General features: G+C 37.6%; 2 protein-coding genes across 5 annotated transcripts; both read left to right on the plus strand.

Moving 5' to 3' along the window:
- Window positions 1-5873: 5873 nt before the first annotated feature.
- On the plus strand, window positions 5874-7379 carry LOC122089712 (LOB domain-containing protein 13-like). Its single transcript, XM_042659413.1, has 3 exons — window positions 5874-6456; window positions 6564-6940; window positions 7102-7379. The coding sequence occupies exons 1-3, from the start codon at window positions 5977-5979 to the stop codon at window positions 7157-7159; spliced, it is 915 nt and encodes a 304-aa protein (XP_042515347.1). The 5' UTR covers window positions 5874-5976; the 3' UTR covers window positions 7160-7379.
- A 4823-nt stretch (window positions 7380-12202) lies between these two features.
- LOC122061424 lies at window positions 12203-18811 on the plus strand. 4 transcript variants are annotated; one of them, XM_042624684.1, is made up of 4 exons: window positions 12203-12818; window positions 12923-13299; window positions 17349-17437; window positions 18487-18811. In XM_042624684.1, the coding sequence occupies exons 1-4, from the start codon at window positions 12327-12329 to the stop codon at window positions 18495-18497; spliced, it is 969 nt and encodes a 322-aa protein (XP_042480618.1). In that variant the 5' UTR covers window positions 12203-12326; the 3' UTR covers window positions 18498-18811. The 4 variants fall into 4 exon arrangements, with proteins under 4 accessions (XP_042480618.1, XP_042480625.1, XP_042480611.1 ...); XM_042624691.1 differs by lacking the exon at window positions 17349-17437; XM_042624677.1 differs by lacking the exon at window positions 18487-18811 and having other exon boundaries at window positions 17349-18450.
- The last annotated feature ends 3916 nt before the right edge of the window (window positions 18812-22727 follow it).

The raw sequence follows: 22727 nt of genomic DNA on the forward strand, positions 1-22727 counted from the left end.
CCCCCCAGACATTGCATCCCATCCCCATATTCTGTTTGTCTAGCCAATCACTTCTTAATACTTAGGGATTGGCAAAAGGGTAAAGTGAGGGGATCTGAATTATCCACTGTTTTGGAGCAGCCATGATCGAAAATATATGAGAAGAAGAGATCGAGTAGTTCTTTCCGGGTGTGATCTACAACTGACTGAGATCTCGCTTTGCTTTGGAGCTTCTTCTGAGCTTCCGATCTACTGATAATGAACATCTAGATCCAACATTCGATCTTCACTGCGGATTTGTCGGCGCCAAGGAAAGGAGAGAAAGGTAAGTTGCAGGTTCGGTTGTTCCAGCAGCAACCAAGGAAGGGGACTGAACCAGAAATCTGGGATTTCTCAGTTTCGTTTTGCAGGTTCGGTTGCATCTCGCTTTGCAGGTTCGGTTGCAGGTTCTTCACTGCGGATTTCTCAGTTTCGTTTTGATTTCGAGAGGGGGAGATCTGTTGAATAACCAAGGAAGGGGACTGAACCAGAAATCTGGGGAGACGATGGCGTTTTTGAATGTGGTAGATGATGGGTAAAGTTATCAGGGAATAAGATTATCATCTTATTCAGAAGTCATCCAATTTCAAAGTCGGGTCAGCCAAGAGAAATTGATATACAAGAAAATATCAGGAAAAAAGGGAGGAGAAATCATACCTGTCTTCAGTACCAGGGCGGAGTGTGGAGGAGTCCTCTTTTCCCTCTGAGCAAGAGCAGGGTTTCCTGCTAAAAAATAAAAAACTAAATTGCAGAAACTGAAGATGAAGATGAAGAAGTAGAAAGAGAAGAAAAGAGAGGAATCATTATACCTATACTCCTCTACTGAAGAGCAGGTGTGTGACCTTCCCTCCATCTCTAACACAGTCCTTGAAAAGGGTTCTCAGAGGGTGTATTCGCAAGATCAAGAGCGATGCTAGCAATTAGGTGTATTCACAGAATAGATTGAGAGCGATCGATTAGGGTATAAGTGAGAGAAACTCACGATCACAACTCTAGTGTTTTTTTGTGGGAACCCGCCCTCTTCTTCTCTTTCTCTGTTTTTCGTTTTTTGTTCTGGGTAGAGTATTAGCGGGAACAATTGGGAGGGAAAATGAAAAGTTTTTTTTTTTTTTTGGTAGAGGGAAAATGAAAAGTAGATGAAGGAATGTACACAATACACATACTGCAGGGACCTAATCCCTCCTTTAATTTAACCATAAACTTTTAAAAGCATTATTATTATTAGTTTTATTTTAAATAAAACCATTACTAATCAAAGAAAAGTAATACATTAAGTGATTATAAAAGTACAAAACATCCCCATTCCAATCCCCTATTAACTGCCACTAAGCCCGATTAGTTAAATGGGCAGACAGGGTGCAGCCTTTGAAAGGCTTCAAGCCCGATTAAGCCTGATCAAGACAGGACCGGCCCGACCGTTGACACCACTACCGATATTGATATGGATTTGTCTAATGCATCCTTCTATTGATGGCAATTGTTACGATATCGAGAGTGATTAGGTTCTCGTACGAGATTTGAATCCATTTTATCTCTCTTTATTTAATAGATTCCAAATCCATGAATCAAGGACGTACGAGATTGTTCTCGTATGTGAACCTGATTCGGATAGTACAATATCGATATCATGTACATACAATATTGTAAAAAAATGATGTGCTTTCATTATAGACTTCCACTTCTATCTTATTGTGAAAAATTGAAAACATTTTTTAAGTGGAGACTATGGCGGATGGTTGCTGTGCTAGTCTCCCCGATGATTAGACGAAGTGCAAGTAATTAAGCTAGCCCTTGGTTAACAAAAAAAAAAAAGCCATATATTATGGAAAATTTTTAGCCGTTGTAATTGGTAACCAAATATTACATAAATATTTTAGCAGATATAATTGGTTAACCTGATACTTCGATAATTTTTACCTCTCTTATTTTGGTTACCATATATATACTATGATAATTTTTACCTGTGTTATCTTTGATTGAATCATTTAGAGCTGATTCAGACTTCAACTTGAATCAGTCTGATCTAATTGGAACTTGGGTATTTTGTGGTGACAACTAAATTATTGGTTCAGGAATTAGGGATCAGCTCATGAAACTGTACAATTCAAGGAATTGATTCAGATCTGATTCCAATTCCAGTAGTATGGTTAGATATGGTGGAAATTGGGATCGTTGTCTATCGATTCCGATCTGAATCGACTGATTCATCAATCAGCTTACCCAATTTTAGAAACTCCAGTGTCAAAAAGTCAGTTCAGTTTGATTTATGTCGGGTTGAATCAATTTTAGTATGGAATGAATGAATTTAACAGTTAAGGAACTTTAGTTCTTAATTGGTCAGTGTTAATACAATGTTTTAAAAATTGGGGATTGGTCTCAACCAATATTAAGACATACTCGTCGGTCTCAATCTAGATAGGACCGATTTACCTTTTATTTTTTAAGAAAACAATTTTTTGGACCATTTTAAACTTATACCTTATAATTATACGAGGGTCCTCATTGGCCGACAATGATAGGACCATATAATTGTAGTGGGACTACGAACAATTAAAAACATTAGGTTGAAACCACTTAATATAAAGGGGGGATCAAATAGCACTGATATCATGTCAATTGGAGTTTCCGGTGAAAAGATTATATTTCAAGGGTTATCATTGGTCGATCACGAAATTGTGAGTAAAACCTTGAAAAATCCAATAATGAATTATTATTATTACACTAAGAGATATAATATAGCATGTTGGATAACTATAAAATAATAAACATGTCTTTAGCCACGGTTATAAATAACTGTGGCCGTATATGTATCTATTGCCACGGTAATATGGCCACGGTTATTTATAACTGCGGCTATAGACAATATCAATAGCCACGGTTCTGTAGAACCGTGATTAGTGTTATACATATAGCCGCGGTTTACAACAAACGTGACTATTGATGGTTCTATAGCCACGGTTTGTTTAAACCGTGGTTAATGGTGTACAAATTGTCTTGCTTTGCGGCAATAGAGCGGATTTAGCCACGGTCTACGGCAACCGCGGCCATAGACCCCCGCCCAAGTGCGGTATTTGACCACTTTTTTTGTAGTGATCATTGTGTGGCATGCGCAATGTACGACCATGAAAAAATATGTATTTTAATATTATTAATATGTTACAAAATTATGATATTGATTTATGAAGAAATATCCATTAATCCATGCATACATAGAGAAGTATTGAAATAAAATCATGAAATCTTCATTTTAATTAAGAAATACTTATTCTTCTAGGGGTTGCTTTAAAGAGGAACATGTTGTGATCAAGTAGGCAAGCTTACTTTTTGTGCTGCGGCTTATCACGTGTGCTATTAGAGAACCGGCAAGTCGAAGACTTTTTAGAAAAATTGGGCTGTATTAGGTTTGAGGTTAGGAAAAGGCCATGTTTTAATATAATGGCTATTCATGACTCCTTTAGAAACCGTCATATTGTTTCTAGTTGGGTATTGCTGCCCCATTCGTGGCTGTAATCCCCCTCTCTCTTAGGGACTTGCCATATTGGGGAGCCCTTTCCCCACTCCCCTCTTTGGTGTTCTTGTATACCTTGCACTCTATTGAATATAATTTCTTTTAACCCCAAAAATAAGTTTACAATCCATAAAGAAAGAAAAAGATAACACTAGTATCAACTATTCACGAAGAGAAAAGAAATACCCTCTCTACAAAAGGAGAAAAAGGAAACTCTTTCTCTGTGTGTGTGTGTGTGTGTGTGTGTGTGTGTGTGAGAGAGAGAGAGAGAGAGAGAGAGAGCATCTGAGCACGTGCCCCGAGGTTATTTCGGCCATCCAATGCTCACCGCACGGCCACACTCACTACAAAGGATAATTTTGCACCAATCTATCGATGAGAATCTTGTACCTAACATTATAGACATTAATCCATTCAAGATTCCTATGTGATCTAGTTTAAGGCACACACAATATGTACACTCACATTTATATCTCGATATTAACATTCTTGAGAGCGGTTAGTGTGACTACCACCAATTCCGCTCCTAGTCGAGAACAATTTTAGCAGGGAAGACCTATAAACAACAAAAACTTGTTAATATCATGCCAAATTAATTAATCTTAGCTAGTAAATTAGATTTGATGGAAACCAATTCTAACACATAGGAGGTAAAATATTGGCGTATATCCCATATATATATATATCCATGCAAGCCTACAATACTCCAGCAAGTATTGTGCACTCTCTGATGCCCCCGGATTTACGAAACCCCCATCTCACCAAGTGGCAAACTTTAATAGTTTGTATTAGACATATGAGCAAGGGACCTAGGTTCTACCTATTCATAAAATTTTGATCCATTTGATATTTCTCAAGATAATTGTTGGCATTCAAAGTGGAAATATAAGAAATATTCCTACCAAGGTCTACATTAGATGTATGCCCAGGTATTGTATCTATGTTGTTCTTCACACCCTAGGAACCGTCACATTGCTCTAGTTGGAGTCTCAATAGTCCCATTTTGGGTGTAATGGGCCCTCTAGGATCCTACCCCCTTTTGGCAGTTCTTCCCCCTCCTCCCCCCCCCCAACTCCCTTCTTATATCCCCTCTTGGGTATTTTCTTTAGTTGCGCTTTGTTGAATATATATAAAGTGACCAATTTTAGAGTTTTTGAGATCAGATTAGTAAGTTTTCATACATGAGAGGCTGATTCTAAGGTTTTTAGTTTTCAACCGAATTTTCACGTTTCTGGATTTTTGGGTGTTTGATAAACCTGTTTCTTGGATCGATTTGTGCACACATTGTTGTTTGATAACATGCACCTCACTTTTGAGATTCAAAAATTCCGTTACTTTTGAGCTTGAGAAGAATCACACTTCTCACTTTTGGGTTTTTTTATCGGGCACAAATCCACAATTTTGTTGCCTTCACTTGTTTCTAGAAACAATAACTTGTTTCATCACAGTCGTTTCTTGTAACAAAAATTTTCATAAATTCTTATTTATGTTTCTAAAAACGGGTGGAACGAAACAAGAATTATCAAACGCTTTTTACCCTGTTTCTCCTTTTCTAGGAATAAGAAAACGCAGGAATGTGTTTTTAGGAACTTTGTCAAACGAAGCCTAATTTTGAAACCTCAAATAGAAATCGTGACCCACAAACAGTTTAAAGTTTCTGTATAATCTTGCCACCACACTCTTGGTTGTTTACCAAAAAAAAAACTGAATTGAAGGTGTTTGATTAGTCATGTTTCTAGAAGTCGATAGTAACCAACAAAAGAATGGTCACGAGTCATTTCCAGAAACGACGCCTTGGTCGTTTCTTGAACCATAAATAGATAGAAATTTCAATTTCAATTTCTGAAAACAAGTGAAACGAAACGGCAGAAACGCATTTCTTGAAACGTTATCAAATGGCCCCCAGTTAACTCTCTTTCCTTCTTCTTTCACTATAAATGTCTCAAACATGGAAATTTGGGTTACTGGTTAATCAATGACTAAGATCTTATACTGACTCCAAATTCTGAAATCTACAGAAGAAAGAAGTTAAAGCATTTAAACAACTTACCATTTTCACCTTTTTCCCTTTTGGTACTCCAAACTTTCCCAAATTTACAAACCCAATATAGAAAAAATCCTCTCCAACGCGTTGTGCACGGCATCCAACGGCTGGGAGGACCTAGGGGGATGAACACGTGTATTGGGGTGAGTGTCCAAATCCTCCCAACCGTTGGATGATGCAACGCGTTTGAGATGAGCTCGATCCCCCTCAATGACAGCATTCAATTAATGCTCACCTACCTAAATCAAATGTGCTAGAATCCTTCCTATGTACTTCTAAATCTATTAAAGAGCCACCACCTCCTCCTCCTCCTCTGAACTTGACTTGCTCCAGATTTCTGATCTTCTTTCTCTAGCTACTATAGTTCAGTACAGTAGTGTTTGTTCTTCTGTTTACAAGAAGAAAAATGAATCAGAGAAGGAAACCTTGTGCTGCATGCAAGTATCAAAAGAGGAAGTGTCCTGAGGGTTGTCCATTAGCCCCACACTTTCCTGCCAGTAGATATCTGAAGTTCATGCATTCCCATAAGCACTTTAATGTTAGCAGTGTCACTAAGATCCTGAGCCAAGTAAAGCCTGACCAGAGAGAAGCAGCCATTCAGTCTATGGTGATGGAGTGCATGGCAAGGAAGGATGATCCTGTGAAAGGTATTGTAGGTATCATTGAAAACCTTCAATCTCAAATACAATCTTGTAAGCGCGAGGTTGCCATCGTTAAGGAACAGCTAAGGTTCTGCCAACGACGAGACGAACTTATTCGTAGCCAGCAAAGGGAACGACTAGAACAGTTACAGAGGCAACAGCGATTCCTATCCTTCACACCTTCACCATCCACTTCACCATTTTTGAAGCTATGCCCTTATCAGATGCCCACTTTACCTAATTCAGTAAGGACTTGATGTGTTATTCCGAAACTTAAAAGATGAGATATTAGTAGCAGTGCAGTTGTTAGTGTGACTTTCTTATAACCAATTTGTTGGTGAGTTTTGTATAGGTTAATATTGGGCTTCACCGAGGAATCACTTCTTTCTCAACTCCAGAAGAAGTTAAAGATGTCAAGCCCTTGATTATCCAAAACAGTACTTCTAGGGTGAATCAAGGATGCACTAATCACTCAACTCCACCAGTACTTGAAGATATAAAGCCCTTGATTAACCAAACTAGTACTACTAGGGTGATGGAAGTCTCTCGCCATACCAAAAGTCATAACTTCAAAGATGCTGGAAAATCTAGGAAGGGAGTAGCTATTACTATGAAAGAGTTGAATCAAGCATGGACCAATCCCTCAATTTCACCAGGATATGAAGATATCAAACCATTTCAGGTCAATACCAAAACTCATATTAACATGAAAGAGGCTGGAGAATCCAGGTATGAAGTAGCTACTACTATTTTTATTTATTCATTTATTATTATTATTGCCCTTTTCTCATCTTAAGTTGCACCAAATTTGATTAAGTTGAATAATTATTTAGACTAAGAGAAAGTCAATTATTAGGGTTTAACTGTTCTTTTTCATTCATGAATTTCAGTGTTGAAGCTATACCTAAAGAAAAACAGGCAAATGATCGGTTCCTGAAGAAGAATTAAGCAATGTGGTCGAGGATTTTTATATCACCAACATGATCCACCAGAAAGAGATTTAATGCATAAGTAGTCTTGCAGTCTTGCAATCTCTACAACCATTACCATGCTTAGATGATGTGTTAAAACATAGTACAATTTGTTATAGTTTTTGTTTTGTTTAATTTTGAGTTAAACATTATGTTAGTTTTGATTTATCAAATAGTATGTTGTTTTATTTTGTTTCCATAAAAATTGTATGATACTTCGTAGTTATGCATACGCTACAATGAAAGAGCGCTCGAACGGTTCTTTTACGATACTTTTAGCTGCAGTAATATTATACCTCCGCTACTAGAAGGGTTTTGTAGTTACGACAATATTTTACTGCCACTTCAAGGGTTTTGTAGCGGCGGTTCTTAGCGTTACTAATTTTATAACTCTAATATATATGGTTATGGTAGATAAATTTTTTTTTTAGCAGAGGTAATTATTTACCGCCACAAAATATAACCTTTTAGATGTGGTTTATAATTTACCACTACTTAATCTTTTAATTTAGCAACGGATTTATCTGTCCGCCACTGAATGCTTATAAGCATGTAAATTTAACGGCGGCAAAATATTACCGCTACTAAAGGTATATAGTTAAACGGGGTAACAACTTATCGACATTTATTGCTTATAATATGTATAAAATGGTAGAACCAACCTGATCCAATTGATCGGTTTTAGAATGAGTGTGAGACCCATATTGGCTACCCCTACCATAACAACTCTTCTTTTAACAATATATGATTTAATTCATTTGGAAGAAGAAAATATCGAAAATTAAAAGGTTAGCACATGCTCACTTAGGAATATTTATTAGGCACCCTACCATTGAATGAGAAGAGGCCATGTATTTTGTGCATCCCATACATGTCCATGTACGTCTACATTGTACTCTTTTTGATTCCCCTGTATTTATAAATCCTTTATATCGACAATAGCAAACTTTAATAGTTTATAATTGGCATGTAAGAAAGGGACCTAAGATTTTACCTTAAACAACAAAAGAAGAAAAGGAAGTACTTACTACATAACATTATCAATAGCCCAATAACCTAAAGGATGATGATCTCATGATTTGAAGATGCTTAAGAGCATTTGATTTGTAGACTATTTAAATTATAACCTAACATTTATCAGTCCACCATATCGTACATAATTGGAATTGGGTTAATCATGCAAGATCTGGAACAGCCAATTTCAGGGTTTATGAGACCAGAATGATGAGTTTTCACATCCGAGGGGCCAATTCTAGGATTCTAGGAATTTAAAAATCCAAATCAGATTTTTTACTTTGATTCAATTCTTTTGAATTTTCACATAAAAAGGAAAAACAAAGAGATCTTTTGGATTTTTTACCCAAAAAAAATAAAATAAAAGAGATCTTTCGGATTATGCCCCTTTAATGTAATGTCAGATAAAATCAATGGAGGATCTCATTACTTCTAGAAGATTGGGGTCTTCTCTCTCCTCCCAAGGCTCCAAAAATTATTGAGGTTTTTTAGTGTAAAATGGAAAAGGGGTGCACAAAACCTTATGTGGATGGATGTTCTCTTAGTAATCCGAGAAGATCTGGTGTAGCAAGTGTGTTTCAAGATGACTAGGGTATGCTTTTAATTTTCTTCGCTAAAGATTCATAAAACTGAAGGAAACAAAAAAAAAAGCCAATATACAAAACCAGCCAAGAATTCTCCACTTTCGGCATTAACATCAGCAAAGAAGATTCAACTGCAAACTAAAGAATCTATTTCACAATTCATGATAAGTTTAGATCTGGCTCCTGGAGATTTCTTTTTACTAATTTAAAATTCAAAGAAGGAGATCTCTTTCTTTCTTCATAGTGCTAGCCATTCCTCTCTTTCAAGATATTTTCTAAAATTAAGAAAAACCCAGCCAGCCAAGGATCTTTAGCAGCCAAACCTCTGCATTCCTTTTCCACCAAATAGCCAGATCAAGAACAGTAGCAGGGAAGATCCAAGACACTCCAAAAAACTCTTCCATATTTCCATGCTAAATCTACACTCAAGGAAAATATGAAAAATACTTTCCTCTGCCAATTGACATAATGAGCACTAGGAAGGAAAAGGAACTCCCTTAGATTTGATTACCTCATCTGTAGGGAGTTTACCATTCATCACTCGCCACCCAAATAGAGCTTGTCGTGGTTGAAAGTGAGTTGTCCAAATAATAGAGTACCAAGGCACTTTTGGATTACGACGATAAATTTCATTCCAGGCAAAGGCTGAAGAAAACACACTAGAAGAAGTACAACTCCACACATATCTGTCTTCCACATCACATTGAAAGTATGCTTTTAATTACTTTCAATGAAATTTTGGGTGCAAACAATAATTATGTAGCTGAATTTTCAGCTCTTATCTTGGGTTTGTGTAAGGCAAACTATGTGTGGAATGTGATATGCTCTTGGTCTATGGCTGTCTTGGTCATTTCAAATCATGTCCATGGTTTTGCGGGAAACAATGGTGGGCTTTGATGTTTTTCCTTCATGTGATTTATTGGAGGATATCCCATTGTTACAAAGAAGCCAATTGTAAGGTGGATTGTTTGGCAAAAGGATAGCGAATTATCTTCTACTTTGAATTAGAACGGTTTCTTGTTCTACAACCGATATCAAAAAATTGTAGTTAGGAGCAATTTAGTGCTCTTTCTCTAGTCAACCTAATTGGCTCAAATAAATATCTATATCCATCAATGCAAGAGGTCAAAATTAAATCAATGGTTCCTCATACTTTAAGCTTCTCTCGCAGTTTTACGGTGTGAATTAAAACAATTCAACCCTTACATACATAACTTAGCCTATCAGAGTTCATTGTGTACTTGTTGGTTGATTGTACGGAATCTGCCCCTTATAAAGAATTCTAATACTTTTAGCCATTGAGTACCATGCCCATTCTTATTGGATGACACATACTTAGGTCAAATGTACACCCATTGTCTCGGAGTGAATCATGAAATTTCTGGACAGTTAGTACCCACTATCTCTGTGCACCCTTCACTAACCATGTCTACTTCTTGTCTCTTATGCGATGCATATAGACCGTGCCATCAAGATATTCAAACATTATCATGTCAGCATCTGCCAAAAGTAAGTCAAGAGTACTCTACACCCATCGACTATCCACGAAAATTCTAACCCCTTAAGAATTTCCATTCAAAACTTGCTTTTTGATGAGGGGTGATCATCTTAAGCCCATGCCGATACAGTAAAATAATTTATATGTATCGATAACTTTTATTTCTTGATAAATTACACTTGTACGTATCATCACATGACAACAAACATCTCATGAATATTAGACATCACTAGCAAATAATAATAGATACTACAACATTGGTTATAGGAGACATTCTTTTTTTTTTTTGGCTAAAGATTCAGAGATTTCACTAAAATAAAGAAAAAATAAAGTACAACTCAATGGGGAAAAAAAGCTAGATTTAAAAACCCCCACCTTCGGCATGGCCACCAACAAGGGAAGATAAACCTTCTAATACATTAATCGAAACCTAGTTATAGAAGACATTCAACATTCTGAGTTGGTATGAAAGCAATTTAGCCTCATATGATTGCTCCCACTTAATTGGTTAAATTAATCATAAACACAAGATTATTGATGTATACAACAAGATTATAAAATATTTCCACATAATTCATGTACACAATCATGAAAATTAACTCCTAATTCTTGAGAGCGCATAGTGTGACTACCGCTTATTCCGCCCATAGTCAAGAACAATTTTAGCAGATTAAGACCTATGGACAACCAAAACCCGTTAATAGCATGGAAAATTAATTATACTTAGCCGTTAAATAGATGTGATGGAAACCAATTCTAACAGATAGGATAGGTAAAATATTGGTGTATATCCCATATATATCCAGGCAAGCCTACAATACTCGAACAAGTATTGTGCACTCTCTGATACCCCCGGATTTACAAAACCTTCCACTCGCCAAATGGCAGACTTTAATCATTTGTACTAGACATATGAGCAAGGGACCTGGGTACTACCTATTCATAAAATTTTGATCCATTTGATATCTCTCGCGATAATTGTTGGCATTCAAAGTGGAAATATAAGAAAGATTCCTACCAAGGGCTACATTAGATGTATGCCTAGGACTTGTATCCCTGCTGTTCTTAACACCCTAGGAACCATCACATTGCTCTAGTTGGAGTCTCAATAGTCTCATTTTGGGTGTATTGGCCCCTCTAGGACCCTACCCCATTTTGGCAGTGCTTCCCCCACCCCCTTCTCTCCCTTCTTCCCCTCTTGAGTATTTTCTTTCGTTGCACTTTGTTGAATATATATATATATATATAGAGAGAGAGAGAGAGAGAACAATTTTAGAGTTTTTGAGATCAGATTAGTAAGTTTTCATACATGAGAGACTGATTCTAGGGTTTTTAGTTTTCACTATGGTATGAGTATACATACTTGAGTAGATAACATAATACTAAAATTTTGAAACCTCAAATGGAAAACGTGACCGACAAACGGTTTCAAGTTTCTGTATATATAACGTTGCCACCACACTCCTGGTTGTTTACCAAAAAAAAAAAAAAAAAGGGGGAAAAACTGGCACTCCGAGTTAACGCTCTTGCCTTCTTCCTTCACTATAAATGTCTCAAACATGGAAATTTCGGTTACTGGTTAATCAATGGCTAAGTTCTTATACTGACTCCAAATTCTGAAATCTATAGAAGAAAGAAGTTAAAGCATTTCAATAATTTACCATTTCACCTTTTGCCCTTTTGGTACTCCAAATTTTCCCAAATTTACAAACCCAATACGGAAAATATCCTCTCCAACGCGTTATGCGCCACATCTAACAGCTGGGAGGACCTAGGGGCACAAACCAAAGTATTGAGGTGCATGTCCAAATCCTCCCAACCGTTGGATGATGTAACGCGTTTGAGATGAGCTGGATCCCCCTCAATGACAGCATTCTTTTAATGCTCACCTACTCAAATCAGATCTGCTAGAATCCTACCTATGTACTTCTAAATCTATTAAAGAGCCACCACCTCCTCTGAACTTGACTTGCTCCAGATTTATCTTCTTTCACTAGCTACTATAGTTCAGTACAGTAGTGTTTGTTCTTCTGTTTATAAGAAGAAAAATGAATCAGAGAAGGGAACCTTGTGCTGCATGCAAGTATCAAAAGAGGAAGTGTCCTGAGGGTTGTCCATTAGCACCCCATTTTCCTGCCAGCAGATATCTGGACTTCATGCATTCCCATAAGCACTTTAATGTTAGTGGTGTCACTAAGATCCTGAGCCAAGTAAAGCCTGACCAGAGAGAAGCAGCCATTCAGTCTATGGTGATGGAGTGCATGGCAAGGAAGGATGATCCTGTGAAAGGTATTGTAGGTATCATTGAAAACCTTCAATCTCAAATACAATCTTGTAAGCGCGAGGTTGCCATCGCTAAGCAACAGCTAATGTTCTGCCAACTACGAGACGAACTTATTCGTCGCAGGCAAAGGGAACGACTAGAACAGTTACAGAGGCAACAGCGATTCCTATCCTTCACAACTTCACCATCCACTTCACCATTTTTGAAGCTATTCCATGACAGATGCCGTTATCAGATGCCTACTTTACCTAATTCAGTAAGGACTTGATGTGTTATTCTGAAACTTAAAAGACGAGATATTAGTAACAGTGCAGTTAGTGTGATTTTCTTATAACCACTTTGTTGGTGAGTTTTGTATAGGCTAATATTGGGTTTCTCCGAGGATTCACTTCTTCCTCAACTCCAGAAGAAGTTGAAGATGTCAAGCCCTTGATTGTCCAAAACAGTACTTCTAGGGTGAATCAAGGATGCACTAATCACTCAACTCCACCAGGAATTGAAGACATAAAGCTCTTGATTAACCAAACCAGTACTACTATGGTGATGGAAACGTCTCACCATACCAAAACTCATAACTTCAAAGATGCTAGAAAATCCAGGAATGGAGTAGCTACTACTATGAAAGAGTTGAATCAAGCATGCACCTATCCCTCAATTCCACCAGGATATGAAGATATCAAGCCATTTCAGGCTAATAACAAAACTCATGTTAACATCAAAGAGGCTGGAGAATCCAGGTATGAAGTAGCCATTACTATTTTTATTTATTCATTTATTATTATTATTGCCCTATTCAGATCTTAAGTTGCACCAAATTTGATTAAATTGATCAATTATTTAGACTAAGAGAAAAGGCAATTATTAGGGTTTAATTGTTCTTTTACATTCATGAATTACAGTGTTGAAGCTATACCTAAAGAAAAGCAGGCAAATGATCGGTTCCTGAAGAAGAATTAAGCATTGTGGTCAAGGATTTTTATATCACCAACATGATCACTAGAAAAAGATTTGATGCATAGGCAACCAGTGTAGTCTTGCAGTCTTGCAATCTCTACAACCATTACTATACTAAGATGATGTTTGGAAAAATAGTACAATTTGTTTTTTCTTTTGTTTTGTTTAATTTTAAGTTAAACATAATGTTGGTTTTATTTATCAAACAGTATGTTGGTTTTATTCTGTTTCCATAAAAATAGTATGATACTTCGTAGTTATGCATACATTACAATAAAAGAGCGCTTGAACGGTTCTTTTACGATACTTTTAGCCGCGGTAATATTATACCGCCGCTGCTAGAAGGGTATTTTAGTGACGACAATATTTTACTGCCACTACAAGGGTTTTGCAGTGGCGGTTCTTAGCATTACTAATTTTATAACTCTAATATATATATGGTAATGGTATATATATATATATATATATATTTTGTGGCAGTAATTATTTACAGCCACAAAATATAACCTTTTAGATGTGGTTTGTAACTTACCACCACTTAATCTTTTTATTTGGCAATGGATTTATCTATCCGCCACTAAGTACCATGGACATGATTTAAGGTACTATTCTTGTGAAAATTCTTAGCAATATGGTCTTATATAACCACCACTAAATGGATATTTTGGCAGTGATAAAAAAGTACTATCACTAAATGCTTATAAGTATGTAAATTTAATGGCGGTAAAATATTACCACTACTAAAGGTATATACTTAAACGAGGTAACAACATATCGACATTTAATGCTTATATGTATAAAATGGTAGAACCAACCTGATCCAATTTACCGGTTTTAGAATGAAAGTGAGACCCATATTGGCTTACCCTGCCATAACAACTCTTCTTTTAAAAAGATAATTTAATTCATTTGGAAGAAGAAAATAACTAAAATTAAATGTAGACTATTTAGGCTATAACCTAACATTTATAAGTCCACCACAACGTACGTAATTCGAATTGGATTAGTCATGTCAGATTGGAATTAATGGTGACCAATCTCAATTCTGAACATTCTGTGGAGGTGCCAATTTTAGGGTTTATGAGACCAAAATGCTGAGTTTCCACATCAGAGGGGTCAATTCTAGGATTCTAGGATTTTCAGTTTTACTTTATTGTATGGAAATTTTCAGAACCTTTTAAAATTTAGGGTTAAAAGTTTTGGAACTTCAAATGGAAAGACGTGCTCCCAAATGGTTTCAAAGTGCAGCACACATAGAAACCTCCATTACTGATAAATTAGTAGCTAAGATCTACCAGGATACTCCAAATTTTGAAAACTACAAATAAAATAAGTTTAAGCATTTACATAATATGTTATTCATATTAGTCCCACGTTATCATTCAATATAGGAGTTTTCCTATATCTAGAAACTATATACTAGTGTGTTCTGTTTAGGTCTCTACTAGATCGATACCTATTCAGTTTAGGAATCATTATGACATGTGGAGTCCTGCTCTAATTGTAATATTCTCTTTCCTAGTTTATGTAGGTTGACTATGACATATCTCGTACTCTATATAATCTCTACTGAGAGCATTCAATACAATGAAATATCAAGTCTAACATGGTATCAGAGCCACATGGCTTAAGACCCTCGCATCCTAGTCTATCTCTCCTCCCTTATGCGCTTTCTCAATGTCGTAGGATCCTCCCATAGGGGATTCGTACCCCATCACTATCGTGAGCTCTCTGACTCCCTCTTCTTCAATTCATAACCTCACCTCTACCCCCTCTTCCATCATTATATGTCTCTCAAGTTGGCACCTACCAACTATCTCCTATGGCGCAAACAGTTGGTTGCTTTCCTTAGAGGCCAAAACCTTCATTCCTTTGTTGATGGTTCTCACGCATACCCCTCTGATGTTGTCATCACTGCAATCTGGCAACAACAAGATGATGCCATCACCAATGTGCTTCTTTCCTATTTCTTTGAGGATGTTCTTCCCCTTGTACTCGACAAGGAATCTAGCCATGAGATCTGGACCGCGATACAGGGTGCCTTTGACTATACTCCCTCCACCAGGCTAATGTTCTTGAACATGAGCCTTCAGAATCTTCAACAACTACCTGACAAGTCTGTTGCCTCCTATCTTCAATGTGCCAAGCTACTAGTCGATGAGTTAACCGCCGCAGGGAAACCACTCCAACTAAGCGACTTCAATACATATGTGCTCTACTCTCTCTGCACTAATCTTTAAGATATTATTCCATCAATGCTAATGAGGTTGGAACCTCCCTCCCACAATGAACTCAGCGGAAGCGGACTTTTTCTTAGCCATGAAAGCATGCACTCCTTTCAAAAACTCAAGGTAACAGAGGCCTTGGCATCTGCTACAACTACCTCAGCTAATGCAACCCAATCCAGTGCCATGCCTCCCTTTGATGCCTCCTCCTCCTCTAGCCACAGTCATGGTCATGGGCATGGTGGACGAGTTGGGCAAGGTGGCTGCGAGAGTCATGCTCGTAGAGGTCTTTTCTAAATCATCTGTCATCGGACGAATTACATAGCCCAAACTTGCTTTCATCGCCCTTAAACCTAGGCTTAGTCCCCCTATCCGCAACCTCCCTATAACCAATACACTGACCATCCCGCCACCCATTATAGCAACCCCGGCCAATATCACAACTTTCTCCTTCTCCTAACCCCTCCTTACCCGCCATGCTCTGCCCTAACCTAGTACCATGACACAAGTGCCACCCACTATGTTACCCCTAACATCTAATCCCTCTCTTCCTATGACAACTACAATGGATTGGATCAGTTTCATGTCAGTAATGATAAGGGCCTTCCCATTTCTCACATTGCTTACTCTTCTGTTCCCTCTTTTCTTCTCGTGCTTTTCATTTAAATAATGTCCTTCATGTTCCTACCGTTACTAAGCCACTTTTTTCTGTTTAGAAATTCACCAGTGATAACAATGTTTATTTTGAGTTTCACCCTTCTCACTTTCTTGTCAAGGATCAAGTTTCCATAGTACCCTTTTGTCCGGATCAAGTGATGGTGGATTTTATACTATGTCTTCTCCCTCTTCTCCCTCTCATGGAGTTTGTGTTGTTGAACATACACCCATTGACGATTGGCATCATTGACTCAGCCATCCTCATGAAGTTTCTTTGTTTTATGTTACGTGTCAATAATATGTCGTGTCAGTCCACATGACTCAAGGTAGTGCGTCCAGCCTGTCATTTAGGAAAGGCCAATTGTTTAACCTTAAAAGAAACTTACGCTCATAGTTTATTTCCTCTTGATCTTATTATAGTGACGTATGGGGACCGTCTCAAGCGATGTTCTGCCAATGGTTTTAAATATTTTGTAATCTTTGTGGATGATAATACTTTATTTGGTTTAATCCTCCTGCAAAAGAAAAAATGATAATACTTTATTTGGGGTGGTGGTGAGTATCAATCTCTGCCATCTTTCTTTTATTGTATTGTTATCTCTCACCGTTTATCTTGTCCCCACACCCATGAACAATAGGGTTTGTAGAGGGACGCCATCGCCACATTGTGGATACATGTCTCACTCTCTTTGCCCATGCCTCTGTCCCTCCTCAATATTGGGACTTTCCTTTTGAATTTGCAATTTACTTGATAAATTGCCGCCTTCCCATGCTCCCAACCGTGTAATGTCCTTCCAACTTGTGATCCATCATCATCCTTACTATTCATTCTTGTGTATTTTTTGTTGTCTTTGCTTTCCCTATCTTCGGCCTTATGATCATCACAAGATGGATTTTTGTTCAACTCCCTATGTCTTTCTTGGTTATAATCTATCTCATATTGATTACAGGTGTTTGGATCTGTCCACAAAGCATATGTATATAGCACGCCATTTTCGGTTTGATGAGTCGAAGTTTCCTTTTGCCAATTCTATACTAGGTAAGCCACCCTCCCCTTTTCCTCATCCTCTGTTAGTCCATGGGGTAGTAACCCTACCTGCATCTCTCCCCCCACACCACCTCCGCCACCACTCTTGCCATTACCGACCACTCCCTCCATCACCACTACCATCTCTGGCCCCTCTCCCTACCATGCCCATCTTGCCTTCTCCTCTCTCTACCCCTACACTCAACCACCTCAGCCTCTCCTCCCACCGCCACCATGCCCACTACCCCTCTTCGTGTTCACCCATTAATCAACTTCTACGACACCTCTCCCATGGCACCCACCTCTACCCAACACCTCTCTGAGCCACATGTCAACTGGACGTCTATAATGCCTTTATGTATGGGGTTTTAGTTGAGGAGGTATTTTGGGCTCAACCACCAAGTTTTGAGGATCCATCCAAGCCTCAACATGTTTGTAAGTTGCTCAAGGCCTTATATGGTCTCAAGCAAGCCCCTCGAGCTTGGTTCCACAGGCTATCTAGTTTCCTTCTTCAACAGAGGTTCTTGGCATCTTGCATTGATCCCTCATACAAATCTGGCTCTCTATTAGTTTGTGTCTTAATCTATGTTGAGATATTATTGTCACCAGTAAACTACTTCTCAGGTTACTGGTTTATTGGCAAAGCTAGCCGCTAAATTCTCTATTAAGTACTTGGGGCCACTCAACTTCTTCTTAGGGTCGAGAACATTCCACAATCTCCTGGAATGCTAATGTCTTAGTCCCTTTATATCAAGGATCCTCTTCATCTTGTTGGTATGAGTCATTGTAAGCCTGTCATGACTTATATGCTACCTCTCCACTACTATCTGATTCAGGGGGTGCTCTCATGGCCGACCCACATGGTATTGTTTTATCGTTGATGCCCTTTAATACGTCACTCTCACCCATCCTGATGTAGCATTTGTTGTTAACAGAGTTTGCCAGTATATATATTCCTTGCCGAATCTGATTGGACGGTTGTGAAACGAATATTGCGTTATTTAAAGCATATGCTCACTCATGGACTTCTAATTGAATGCTTATCCAATCACTCTCTGCAGGCTTTCTCTAATGTTGATTGGGCAGGTAGCAGCTTTGATTGCCATCCCACTGGTGCCTATGTTATTTTTCTTGGTCCTAATTTGATCTCGTGGAATTCTAGCAAGAAAAAAATTGTCGCTCGCTCTTCTACAGAATTTGAGTGCAAAGCCTTGGTTGATGCGTCTACTGAACCATATGGCTTGAGGCTCTATTTTTTGAGTTGGGATTTCCGCTTAAAGGACCACTGATCTTGTGGTGTGACAACATTGGTGCTGCTTACTTGTTTGCCAACCCTGTGTTCCATGCTCGCACAAAACACATTGAGATTGATTATCATTTTGTTCATGAGCATGTTGCCAATTGCCAATTGCCAATTGTGTGTTTAGTTCATTGCCATTGCTGATCAAATTGTCAATGCTCTTACAAAACCTCTATCCGCGACGTGTTTCAATTTCCTACGAGACAAGCTAAAGGTCCATCGAGCTAGTCCTCCACCTTGAGGGGGTGTATTAGTCAATATAGGAGTTTTCCTATATCCAGACACCATATATTCTAGTATGTTCTATTTAGCTCTCTAGCATATCCATATCTATTCAGTTTATGAATCATTATCACATGTGGAGTCCTACTCTAATTGTAATATTTTCTTTCCTAGTTTATGTAGGTTGACTAGGGTATATCTTGTACTCTCTATATATAATCTCTATTGAGAGCTCATGAGCATTCAATACAATGAAATATCAAGTCTGACACATGTCAATTCTGAGTGGGACAATCCCTTTGCTTATAAACCTGTGAATGCCTCTTCTTATCAGATCGGTCTTTTAAGAAGGAAATTTACATATAACCTTACCCCTTTTTTTCACATTTTCTTATCTAGACTCTCCTAACATTGCCAAATTTACAGACCTAAATACTGAATTCAATTAATGCCTACCTTCTCATCAAATCAAATCTGTTAGAATCCTTCCTATTTACAGCTATATCTAAATCTTCTAAAAAACCTCCCTCCTCTGAGCTTGACTTACTCCAGGTTTCTTTTCTTTCTTTGATTTACATTGTTGTTTACTTTTGTCTGGTGTAAGTCAATAGATGTCTTCACTGGTGTTATTCTTTTTTCAATAAGAAGAAAAAATGAATGAGAAAAAGGTTAATGGTGGTGGCCAAGCTTGTGCTGCATGCAGGCACCAGATGAAAAGGCGTCACAAGAATTGTCTATTAGTCCCACACATCCCAGCTAGTCAATATCAAGACTTCATGAACATGAATGCCCAAAAACTCTTTGTGTGAGCAACATCACCAAGATTCTGAAGCAAATCTAGCCTGACTAGAGAAGTGAAGCACAACATTGTCTAACCAAATCCAATTCCTTCCGAATATGTTTCTCCAAAATGTTCGATTTATGCGGATTCTTCCCCCAGCTAACGAAGAGATCTTGACGGAATTGCCATATTAAGTCGATAGCGATGGAGTCCTATCTCCTATGTAAGGAAGGACGATCCTGTGAAAAGTATTATAGATCATCACTATCAACTTAATTATTTAATTGTTACTTTTCATTCACACCACCTTGGGACGGCTCCCCAAAGGTGGTGTGAGATGGGGTTGGAGGGCACAACCAGCTGGAGAGGATCTAATCCATCATAGACATCCAAGCCAAGGTGAACATCTCAACAAAGCAAAGTTGAATACAATAAAATTAAGTCATTTAATACCCTCCACCTTCGGCATTGCCATCAGCACAAGCAGCAAACAGCCTTACAACTAACAAGCAAAAACAACACTTTGCTCACTTGAGCTTGTATTTTGGTCTCTCTTCTAAGTCCCACCTAAAATCATCAACAATAAAATGAGGCGGACACAATATGTGATAAGAGTGCAAATATGCTGCTGCCTTTCGAGCTAAAGAGTCAGCAACATAAATCATCTAATTACAATAGCATTATGATTTTTTTGTATTTTGTTTCTTCTTCTTCTTCTTTTTTTTATTTATTTATTTATTTATTTATTTATTTATTTAATATAGCATGGATAATAGCAATGTAAAATTATACATGTTACATTCGCTAATAGTGATTCACAATGTTGCCATTGTTGAGTGAACACCCAAGGGATGGAACAATCCTTAATACACCCCACCACCGAAGTTGAATCACATTCCACCCAAATCTTGTTTATAACCATCTCGTATATTCATTTCAGCCCTTCAAGAAAAGCTGCAAAATCAAGAAATTTGTATTCACTCCCAAATACACCCTCTCCTCTCGGGGTAAGGTTGCGTAGTTCTCATCCCTCCTCAGACCTTGCACATGCAGGAGCCTCATGCATAGGTATGTCTTCCCCCCCACCCCCTCCCCCTTTAATTGCAATCTAGTGGAGGATCTAAAAATCCCCAACCCCCCCCCCACATGACTTGGGTTTCCAATGGAAATCCCATCGATATTGAGCTTTAGCCAGTTAATAACAATCAACACCTCAAACGGACATATATGGAGGATAATACAAAAGTTTAGATCACTTTTTCACCTTCGGTATGTCCATTAATAGAAAAATGATCCAAAACAAACTAAAATAAAAAATAAAGAGAACTCAACCAAATCTATGGCGGGGTTCTTCCCTGAGCATCTCTGCTAAGAATGATCCAAAATAAAGTTTGGAGCCACATACCAGGTAGTACATCCTCTAGAAGTCGCAGTCATAATCAGGTTTTAAAAGCATATCTTAACATTGTCTATCTTTAGATAATGGGATTGGGAGTAAAATGAGAATTTCATGTAGTGATTAAAGGGTCGGACTTAGTTGGGCCTATAATCTGTTAGTTGACCGATGGGTAAGGGCCTTGCACTGAGAATGGCCAGATTGGTTTGGGACTTGAACGATCGGGCCTGTCAAGCTAGATCTGAAATTGACACTCCTACACACAGGCATCCAACTAGGGGGTAAGGTGTCCTTTTGCCAACCCGTGTTTGGCATAGGGGCATGTGACCATGTAGAGACCTTTTTCCTTTATTTTTATCGTAAAATATTGAAAATCGATAATATGTGCATTTATAAACAATTCAGTTTTGCCATAACACCAATTCTCTAATGTTAGGTATAACGACCATTTATGGTATCAATTATCTTTTCTTTTCTTTTCTTTTTCTCTTTCTTTCTTTCTTTCTTTCTTTCTTTCTTTCTTTCTTTCTTTTTTTTTTTTTTTTTTTTTTTTCAATTTCCAGCATTTAAACATTATAACTAGTTTATGGCCCAAGTCATAATTAATTAGGAGAGGTCTCTCTACACAAGTTTATAAGAATGGTCTTTATACAAGCACCCCTTGGGGGCCTTATATTGCCTGTGGTTTACTTGATACTCAAATTTTGCCTACAATTTGTCCATGTCACTAGATATCAACTTTTGCATTAGACGTAAAATTCAAGTTAAAAGCATTACACCATGTTGCATAATAAATTACTCAATTTTGGCAAAAGATTTAGACAACTAATAATACAAAACCATGGGCCATATGACTAAATTTAACCTTAAGGATGATCAATCCTCGTCAGTCTTTTAATGATTGTTAATTGAAACTACAGAGAAACGATATTACCAAATGGTAGATCATATGATTGAAATGAACCAAAAAATTTTACATATAGATAGGCTTTTAGGTGCTCTATTCATTCAAATGTGAGATTATCTCAAACATATGACCCGCCATATACGTAAGGTTTTCTCCTTTTTGTTTTTTCAACGGTTCCATATGTTATACTACTGAATTTTTTATTTTTTTTTCCCCTCTGAAATTGCATTAAAACACGGGGGAGAAATTAGATTTATGTTAGACAATGTTTTGGATCATATGTCCAACTTGGAGTCCCATCAAACACTGCCATGTGGGTAAAGAAGCCATTTAAGTTGGACCACTTTGTATTGGAAACTAGGTCCCATACTCCCATGGACCCACCATTGTTGTACTATTTTTTATAGAACTTTCGCTCCCCCAAACTGGCGCTAATTTTCTAATTTTGAAACTTAGAAAATTCCAAATTTCAAAATTACCTTATGAACTTGGTCACTTATTACTGGTTCTTCGCTTCTTCATTCTGCAATTGATTGGCCATTGCATCATTCTGTGCTTGGTATCTATATAGATTTTGTGTCTAAAGAACACTAGAAATGAGAAAATATAGAAGAATAGTGTTTTAAAATATATTTTAGACCCAAAATCCATTCCAATAATGCATATCAAACATAGAAACCAGATCTCCAACGACTT

This window comes from Macadamia integrifolia, chromosome 2, assembly GCF_013358625.1.
Source record: "Macadamia integrifolia cultivar HAES 741 chromosome 2, SCU_Mint_v3, whole genome shotgun sequence".
In the NCBI taxonomy this organism is placed as follows: domain Eukaryota; kingdom Viridiplantae; phylum Streptophyta; class Magnoliopsida; order Proteales; family Proteaceae; genus Macadamia; species Macadamia integrifolia.